At 59.5% G+C, this 9,518-nt stretch overlaps 1 protein-coding gene across 2 annotated transcripts; it reads left to right on the forward strand.

The window, feature by feature from the left end:
* The first annotated feature begins 1,778 nt into the window (after positions 1–1,778).
* TNFRSF13C (TNF receptor superfamily member 13C) lies at positions 1,779–5,109 on the forward strand. Of its 2 annotated transcripts, none has more exons than XM_010123144.2 (3): positions 1,779–2,010; positions 2,497–2,694; positions 4,256–5,109. In XM_010123144.2, the coding sequence occupies exons 1-3, from the start codon at positions 1,869–1,871 to the stop codon at positions 4,576–4,578; spliced, it is 663 nt and encodes a 220-aa protein (XP_010121446.2). In that variant the 5' UTR covers positions 1,779–1,868; the 3' UTR covers positions 4,579–5,109. The 2 variants fall into 2 exon arrangements, with proteins under 2 accessions (XP_010121446.2, XP_086596238.1); XM_086740112.1 differs by having other exon boundaries at positions 2,500–2,694.
* The last annotated feature ends 4,409 nt before the right edge of the window (positions 5,110–9,518 follow it).

Consider the following 9,518-nt stretch of genomic DNA (forward strand, 5'->3'; position numbering starts at 1 on the left):
GTTTTGCTTTGACTAAGGCAGAGGGGCAGTAACTGAGTCACAGGTACAGGAATGGCAGCCAGGCTTTCACAGCTCCTTGGAGGGAGCCCGCAGCCCCCCGGGCTTGGTGTGGTGATCCCCGCCGGCACAGCGCAGCCAGGTAGGGTGCTCCTTGGCAGCCAGGCGCGGGTGCACGTGTATGAGGGGCAAGGGAGCGAGCGGCTGGGCATGCCGGCTGGAAAGGGAAGTGAAATCACGGCAGGCGTGGAACCGACGGGCAGCGACCGGTTTTGGTCAGGACTTTCACTTGCCCGGAGCCCCACGGTGCCCAGCGGGGAGGGCCAAGATGGTGCTGGGGCTGCTTCAGCTCTGCCCTGGTGCAAGCCACCCTCCAGGGATGCTGCCAACAGGGAGGGAGATGTGACCAGGGGGCCAAGAGGGCCCTGCCACAGGGCAACTCCTGCCCTGTTGGGCATGAGGTGATGGAGAGCCATGCATGAGGAGCTGGTGCCTGCATCCTACCCAGGGCTTCGGGGATTGGGGTGTGGAGGCTGTGGGCTCAGCTTGCCCAAAAGCCATTGGAGAGGGGCAGGCATATCCAGGGACCAAGTCCTCTGCTGAGCTCAGTTGCTCAGTGAGGACACATGGTACTCTGTTACCTGAAGCCAGAGCATCCTTTTACTTTTCTCCTCCTCCCCTCCCAACCTTGGTCCAGGACAGTGAGTGGAAGAGACTCGCTAGAAGGAGCCCGGAGGCCATAGCTGCTGGGTAGCTGGGACACCAGCAGCAAAGCCCCATGAGGGCTCTCCTGGCTGGGGCAGTACTCCTGTGTCGCTCCCTTCAGCTGTGAGCAAGCCAGCAGCTGTGGCTGGTCCCTCTCTTTCCTACGGGGTGAAGGAAAAGGGGACATGACTTTTGTTTGGTGAAGACAGAGAAGAGCCACCTGCAGCACTGAAATTATCACATATCCACTTCAGATCTCAGGCATCGGACTTTGACGTGTGGGTACTGGTGGCAGAAGGTTTCTCCTACTCATGATCAGAAACACCTAAGACCATTAAGGGCTTATTTAGTCTTTTCCAAGGGTATGGGGACTGGACTTGCTTAGTGTAACCTGCTTTGTCTATGCCCTGGGCAGTCACTCAGCAGAGCCAGATCTGAACCCTGGACAAACAGGACATGCTGCAAAGGAGCTGGGAGGGTCCTTGTCAAGGGTCTAGGTCTGGGATGGAGTGGATGGAGAGACCGAGGTGATGGAGAGGACCATCGTTAGCAGGGATGGAGAGCACACACCAACTGGCCTGCCCGCGCAGCAGTCGCTAACGGGCTGTGTCCTGGGGGCAGTGGGAGCTTTTAAAAGGGAAACCTTGGTGCCCTTGCGCTCTTTTTCTCCTCTGGTCCTTCTCTGCATTTCCATCCAAGCCCGATCCATTGCCCTGGGACAGGGTTTTGTAAGGACCTGGGTACAGGAAAGCCTCCTGTAGGCACCAGGGGATGCTGAGGGGGCTTTTCACTGGCCAGCGAGGGAGGGTACGGGCTAGGGGAGATGCTTGGGCTGGCGGCGATGTACAGGTGGGCTGGGGAAGGGTGAGGGTTAAGGAGGTGACACCGTCAGGTTGGGGCGCTGCGCTGCTGGACACCGAGGGCCGCGGGGATTTTGGAAGCGTATTTTGGAGGAGAGGGGTAGTTTGAGGGCGCATTGCACAGGCAAGCAGGGGTAGGGCTTGGGCGCTCTCTCTCCTCCTCCCCAGTGAAGACCCGCCCCGGGGCAAGCGCAGCGATCACAAGCCCCAAGGGAGACGACGCAGCTTGACAGACTGTATCTCCCTCTGCCACGGGCCCCGGGGCGCTGCAATTTCACACTCGGGCGGCCCCTTTGCCGCCACGCCATGCGGGAGCACGAATCTCACTCCCACTCCGCCATGTCCTCGTCAGGAAAAGCCGCTGCCTCCCCCTGCCTCTCCTCCCAGTGCTTCGACCCCCTGACCAGGTCCTGCGTCAAGTGCTCCGACTTGTTCAAGGACAACGCAAGTAAGGGGACGAGGGTGGCTGAGGACCGAGCTCCCTGAGGTTGGGCATTGGCAGGCCAAGGGGGCTGGGGGCACCCCAGGGGTGGGCAGATTGCAACAGAGGTGGTGATGGAGGATGGAGTGCTGCCTTCACCTGGAGGAGGAGCAGGAGGAAGGAGGAAGAGGGCAGCCAGTTCCAATGAGGGGAACGCAGCATGGGGAGAAGAGGGATGATCCAGCCCGGTGCAGGGGTCACAGCCTGCTGCAGGGGTGACCGTGGGAAGAGCAGGATGCCCTCATCTCCCTTAAGTCGGGAATGGCAGTGGGTAGGATGAGGGTCCCACCAGGTGGGGGGATAGTTTGGTGGTGGGGGTGTGTGGGTAGTGATGAAAAGCCACTCTCCTTCGCCACCACCACAAGGCCGGACAGATGGGTGGGTAACACTGCTGCCCTCCTTCCCTCATCCCAGCTCTCCCCCTCCTGACAGTGCCAATGTTTTGCCCCTCAGCAGAGCCCACCCATGTGGCGCCCACCTCCGCCCTGGCACCCACCCTTCCCTCGGTGGAAATGTCCAGCACCCTCTTGATCTTCGGGGTCCCGGTGGTGGTGGGGCTCATCCTAGCTCTGGGCGCCCTTTGGGGCTTCCTGGCCTGCAAGGTGAGCAAGCAGAGGAGGAAGAAGAAGGCAGTGGACGAGGAGGCTGAAGGTAAGGGACCTCTTGCTCTCCCTGTCACAGCGTCCCAAGGCTCCCGGGGCATATGGGATCGCTTGCCACCAGCTCCCCCAAGGCATGTCCTTGTTGAGTCCAGCTCCTCCACCTTGACGTGGGCTCCACAGGCACCTTGGGGCATTTTGGGGCAGCTGAGCCACCTCCTGAGTGACGGTGCCCTGTGTCCTCTGGCAACCCACACGTGCACCTGGCTCCCAGCGCGACCCCACTGAACTGTCCCTCCCTTTGCCAGGTCTCCCTGTGCCTTCACTGGCTTAAAGCACCTGCTAGTACCATCCCCTTTCCATGGGGTACACATACAGAGTACCGGCAAATTGCCTGTCCCTCTGCCCCAGTAGAACGAGGGCTACGGATGGAGCAGGGGCTGCGGGGATGGCGGTGGATGTCTGGGAACGGCTGCTGACCGTGTTGACCACCCAGCCTGGCATTGCCGTTTGGGATGCTTGGTGCCCTCCAACGACCACCCCAAAGACCCTGACAGTGTCAGGGCCAGCCCCATTGGCAGGAGACAGGAGCACCACGTGGGGTCGTCCCCAAAAGCATCAAAAGTAGGGCTGGGGTTGAGGGATGGGGCTGAGCCTTTCCTGGTGGAATTTTTCCAGGGGAGGTGAGGCCATGGTGCCCTGTGATGGCTCATCTTTTTTTGAGGCATCAGCCAGGGGCTGGGCAACCATTTCCTCCCCAGGGGACCCCTGCCCTGGCGCTGACTCAATCCTAGCCACTCTTTTGGAAATGGTCTCGCCTGGCTTCACCACTCCCTGTCCCAGGGCAGGGAGTACAGCTCCCCGGGACCCCAATGAGGGGCCATCTCAGGGGACGCTGACACTCACCACCGCCCCACTGCCCGAGTGGATACCCTTGGGAGGCAGTGGGGTGGCCAGGTGACTCAGACTGTGGGGGGACATTACCCGGGGCCTTTCCACTAAACCAAGTGCAGCTGCGACAGCCTATGACGCACATGCATGGGAAAAATACCAAGAACGAAAGAGGAGGGAGAAGTCCAGCAGCAAGAGAGGTCTGGCCATAGCACAGAGCGTCGGAGGCATCCCTCAGCTTCCCTCAGCTACTCCCTCGCCGCACACCCTGGTCCCTGTCCTCGCTGTCCCCCGGGGCTGCACGCCAGCAAGCCCACTGCTGTAGCACTGGATGCGTGGAAAGTGGCAGGAGGCTTGGGGCTGGCAGCACGCGCCTGCGTTCGAAGCCTGTAAACAAGTCTATTTTTAAGCGGGAGGCGGTCGGGGAGGGCGAGCCACCAAGGGCCGGGCTGCTCTGCCGCTGGCAGGGTTTAAGCAAGAGGGCTCGAAGTGCAAGTGCGAGTTTCTGCCTTTCCCTATTGCTTTTTAGGGGAGGGGAAAAAAACATCAGTTGTTAGCAGGAGGAGCTCTGCAGCAGGAGAGGTGTGGTGGTGACCTTGCAGGCTCCTCCTGCTCCAGTCCTCTCTCCCCTCTCTGTGTCCCCAGGGATGGGACCCTCTCCCTGAGATCTACCTGGTCCCACTTTGTGAGCCCCATAACCCCCTTTTCTTGCCGTCTCTCAGCAAATGTGGACGCCGCTGGCCTCCTACCTAGCCTGGGCTGCCAGGACTCCGCCATGCCAGAGGGAGATGCTGCCCCAGCCCCGGCCCTGTGCCCAAATCTCAATGGAGGCCTGAAGATGCCAGGGCTGCCTGGGAAAGCCGGAGCAAAGCGGAGGCCGTGCTGCCAGGGTGATGCTGACGGTGACATCGTTCTTCTCTCCACCGTGTACCCCCGACATGAGGAGTGCAACCATGGCTTCCCACTGCCCGCCACCGAGCTGGGGGCCACAGCCCTGGTCACCACCAAAACCACCCAGAACTGCGTCAGCGAGGACAGAGCCTGAGGGCAAGGGGAATGGGACTGGAGCTCTCCAGCTGCTCCCTGCAGATGCCCAGAGCCCATCCCTGGGGCGGACATGGCCTTGTACAGACATGAGCTGGCTGAGGACCAGGTTTTGCCTCGAGCAAGATCAGCCTTCCAGGATGACTGCCCTTTTCCACTTTCCCGTTGGCACCGAGTCCCAAGTTACGGCTGTAAGCACTGGAGGAAGCCGAAGCGGCTCACACCGAGTTACACCAAGTTGCTGACAGCTGCCGCGGCTGTGCTGTCAGGAGGAGGCAGAGGAGACGTGGCCGGTGAGGACGGAGCGTGGCGGTGGGCTGCTGTGCCGTTTGTGAGGCTGCAGTTGTGCCAGGATGGGTTTGCTGCTGGATGGGCAATTCCTGGGGATATGGGGCTGGAACAGCAGAAAGAGAGGGGGAAAGGAAGATGGAGAAGGAAGCAGGGAGTTACATTAGGATCAAGTCCCACACTGCTGCCATTAGCCTGATGTTTGCTGCTGACCTCAATAAAAGGAGGCTTGGAGCCATACGGACCAAGACGCATCCAGCATCTGCTCCATTCACAGTCCTGCCCCCCACCCCTTCTGCATGTCAGAATATCCAGGTCTCTCCACCCTCTGGGCACTCTCACGCAGTGACGGACATCCAACAGTGCTTGTGGGAACCTCTTCCACAGCCAGGTACCCTGGGGATGGGAAACAAGCCCATGTTCCCAACCAGGGAGTGAGGGAGGGAGGAGGGGGGAAAAAACCTATCTTTGCTCTGACCTACAATCACTGAATTCAGGAAGGACCAGGGGCAGGCAACAGAGACTGCTGGTCTAGAGGAGCTCCACGAGCTTGTCATTACGGCCCCAGACAACCGTCACTTCAGCTCACTGTGGCTGCAGAAATACCGTGTGTCACTTGGGATGACAGGGCTCCCGGTGATGGATGTTTCCACGCTGCGCAAAGCCAGGCAGGGAGTGATGCGAGCATAGGCGGGATGACTTAATTTACGTGAGTGTCTTCAAGGCTTTGCCTGTGTGCCAGAGCTGGCTGGCGGTGCTGGTCCAAGGCATCTCTCTGTAGATGGTCTTGTTCACCCGCCTGTGAGTGGCTTTACTGCACAGGAAGGGCTCTGCTTCGGAAACGAACTCGTTAGTGCAGCATTGCTCTTCCCAAGCAGCCGATCTCCCCTTGGCTTGGGTAAGAAACCCTACTGGCCCCTGACAGTGGGATTTAGGCAATTAGAAGTGCCTGGGCAGTGGTATGTGTGTGAAGTGCCAGCTTGGTTGCAGCCCAGGTGAGCCACAGTTCACAGTAGGGTTGCCCAGTGGCACTGTACAGAGGGGATGTCCCTCTGATGACAGGAAGGTTACCCCCTGCCCAAAGCTGCAGGACCAGATGCTGCTGTTGAAGGGTGACCCTCCCTCTTCTCCCCTGCCATGGCACTGAAGCCAGGTTCACAGCATCTGTGCCATAAGGAGATGCCACAGGCGCCAAGGCCCAAATTCCTCACTGTGACTCCTTTCCTGGACCTGAACGCTCTGGCAGACGTGAGCCTTCATCTGGCAGAGGCTCCACATGGCCCAGGATGGGATGGGTGCCCATCTCAGCCTTGGGGCTGAGGATGGTGGAAGGGCTGGTGCATGTGCCCAGCGACTATTCCCTGGGGCTCCAGGCACCCGTGGCCTGCTGGTAGGAGCTGTGGAGGCTCCAGCACTGGGCTTCCAGTTAACCACAGCAGCTGTGCTGCCCATCGCAGGAGGGGTGTCCCCGCGTCTCCTCATGCCCATGCTCCACACCCAGCCCTGTGAAGTGTCTTCCAGCAATCTTTGTGCATCTGGAGTGGGGAAACGAGCTGGAGCCAGGCTGGGGGATGTTTTGGTGCTGGAAGAAGGACTGCTCCTGAGAGACAGAGCAATCTGCTTCACAGGAGGTGGGAGCGAGAGGGAAATGGAGCAGGACTGTTAGGAACATCTCCCGCTTCCCGCCCTGTGACTGCCGCAGCTCAGCCCTGCGGATGCACCGCCCACCCCGACCAGCGTGGCAATTTGAAAAAGAAACTCTCTTACAAATCTTGTTGAAAAAGCCCCTCTTTCTGCTCAGGTAAGGGCTTTTGCTCTCATTTCTGCTAGATCTTCAGCCAGGCGTCTCCTCTATGGGATGCTGCCTGTTCGCAGGAGCGGCATTTTGATCCACATTGGATTCCTCAGCTGCTGAGTGCCCCTCGGATCCCCTTTCTGTTACGGCGTGCCTGGCATCTTCCCTGCACCCTGCGGCCTGGCTGCCCGGGCCTGGGAGGGATTTGCAAGCCCCTCTGTTTGTGCTTCTCCACCATCATGTGCAGGGCAGAGGGCTGTCCATCTTGTCTGTGTGGAGAGCAGAGGGAACAGAGATTAAAAATATGGTTGTAAAAATTAAAGAATAAAGTGAACCCATTGCCAATGCATGCTTAGAGGTCTGTATGGGGAGGCACCTTCTTGATCCTCATTTCCCTGGCTTTAGGGGTCTTCAGCACGGCAGTCCCAGGGATACAGCAGGATGTTGAGCTGGAGAGGCTCTCTGCTCCAGCACATCCCCTGAGCATAGCCATCTGCACAGCTGGGGACCAGCCGAGCTTGGCCACCTCCATCCCCGCCACGGCCACCCCAGGAGCTGGCTGACAGGATGAGGAGCAGGGCAAGCGGTTTTGAGGGGGGGTGTTGCCTGTCTTTGACTTTCCACAGCAGTTTCTCACTTCCCCCTGCGAGGCAGGAGCTGTGCTTCCTCCCCGGCCCAGCGCCCGCCTCACTGCCCGCACAACTGCCTAGAAAGGCTGGTGAGGTCGAGCTTCACCTGGCCACAGGGGCACAGGGTTTTGATGAGAGTCAGGGGAAAGTCTGAGGAAATACCAGAGCAGGAGGAAGGAGCTGGGGCTAAAACCTTCCTTGCTACAAAACCACCTCAACCCCACTGACACCCCCCATGATGGAGGTCACAGGGGCTGTTTGAGCTCCCGCAGGTCCCAGCATCGATACTGGTGGTAAGGAACAGAAGCCTCGGTGTCCCTAGGAATTAGGGTTGTTTTCATGCTGGGTCCTAAAGGCAGGAGCCAGCTGGCCAAGAGAGATTGGTAAAAGAGGGAGGAGAGGCACCAGGGGTACCCTGGTCAAGGGTCTTCTTCTGCAGCCACTGGCTGCTTCTCCCAAACCGTCCTCAATCCCACAGTCTCCCCAGCTTCCAAAGTGCTCAGCTTTCTTCCACCAGCCTCCTCACCTGGGTCCTTCTCCCTTCTCTTTCTGCTCTCTCCTTCCATTACTGGTTCACTCACTAGTTCAGTCTCCTGACAGTTCACCCACAGACCCAGCTACTCCAGCCCAAAGCACCCCCACAAACCCAGCTTGTCCTTCCATGGGCTTTCTGTGGGTGCTAGACCTTGACAGCAGGCAGGGTAAGGTACGCACTCTTTTATCCCATGCATGAAGCAATACTCCAGTGGCCAACGTCCAACAGGGACCGTCTGTCTCTGGGTAAGGCCTCTGATCCTCCCACTTGCTGCAAGAAGACTGAGACCACATGGCCATCCCATCACTCACTCGCAGGGCATGGACCTTGTCCCGCCCCACAGAAACCTTCCCCAACATCCGTTTCCCAGACCGGCCATGGCAGAGGGACATGTGGAAGCCCCTGCCAGCCCCAGGGGACACCCATGGGAGGCCATGGGTGACAATGAGAGACCAGCAGGCCGGGGACGCCTGCCGTGAGGTGGCACTGACATTGGTTGCAGCGCCGCAGGGGAGTGGCATGGAAGCGTGAATGCCCAAATGCAGCAAGGGGAGCTGGAGATGGCCAGGCAGGCTGGTGGCCAGCCCCACTTTGGGCAGATAGAAGGGTGACAGCTGGGCCTGACTCTGTCTGGCCACACAGCCCTTCACCACGACCTCTGCGGTGCTTGGGAGAAATGGTCACTGGTGGCTGAACACCTACGAGCAGAGCAGGCACGGAGCGGTAGGACAACCAGAGGCAGCGCGGGATGCAGCAAGCTGCTGCTCCTTCCCCCAGCAGCACGGAGTACCTCTACCATCACCCCACTCCCCGAAGCAGCCCATCCCCAGTGGTGTCAGGCCTCCCCGGGGACTCCCCGGGACTCGAACCTGCCAACCAGCACCTCCCTTCTCCATTCCCTCTCAGTCAGCGTCTACCAAAAAAGAAACTACCCTGCTGCTTGCCAAGCCCCTCAGCTGGAAAAGGCCCCAGGCTGGGGAGAAGAGGCCATCCAGCCCCCTGTGCAAGGCTGTCAGAGGGACCGCAGCCTTCCTGATGCGGCTCATCAGCATCCCTCCCTAATCGCTACCCACTGCCTTAATGACAGTAATTAGGAAGAGCGAAGCTGCCTGAGGACTGGAAGCGCTGACAGAGTTAGGGGAGCCAGATGGTGTTCGCACTTAAGGAAAAATTAAAAAAAAAAAACAAAACCAAAAAACCAAACCCAAACCACTCGGCTTTGATCAGCCTCCCTTTCCTTCGCTTCGTATCAGGATCACTTTGGTCCATGGGCATGTTGGGGAGATGCTGAGATGTGGCACTGGCCACCTTCTCCCCTCACCAACTCCAGGTGTTTTAGGGTGCTGGGGGAGTGGTAGGAGGGGGCACGGTGCTCGCCCGGGTGCCCAGCGCGGAGGCGGTTTCCTCACTGCCTTTGTGGGCCAATGCTCTCCCCCGGGGCCGCCCCTGCTGCTCCCCGCTTTGCTGGCCGTGCTCGGCAAGCGGTTTCTCAGGGGGATAAGGAGGGGGACACAGCCCAAAACCACCCCGAGGGGCTGTGGTGAGCAGGCAGCAGCTCCTCTGGCAGAAGGGGCTGCCCTTGCTTTTGGGAGGCAAAGGGGCAGCCCCATACTTTGCCCAGCACCACAAAGCAAGGCCACCAGGGTTTGCAGAGGAGCACCCAAAACCTGACCTCAGGGACCAAAGCCTTCAAG

The sequence above is a fragment of the Chlamydotis macqueenii genome, chromosome 1 (assembly GCF_036417535.1).
Source record: "Chlamydotis macqueenii isolate bChlMac1 chromosome 1, bChlMac1.mat, whole genome shotgun sequence".
In the NCBI taxonomy this organism is placed as follows: Eukaryota; Metazoa; Chordata; class Aves; order Otidiformes; family Otididae; genus Chlamydotis; species Chlamydotis macqueenii.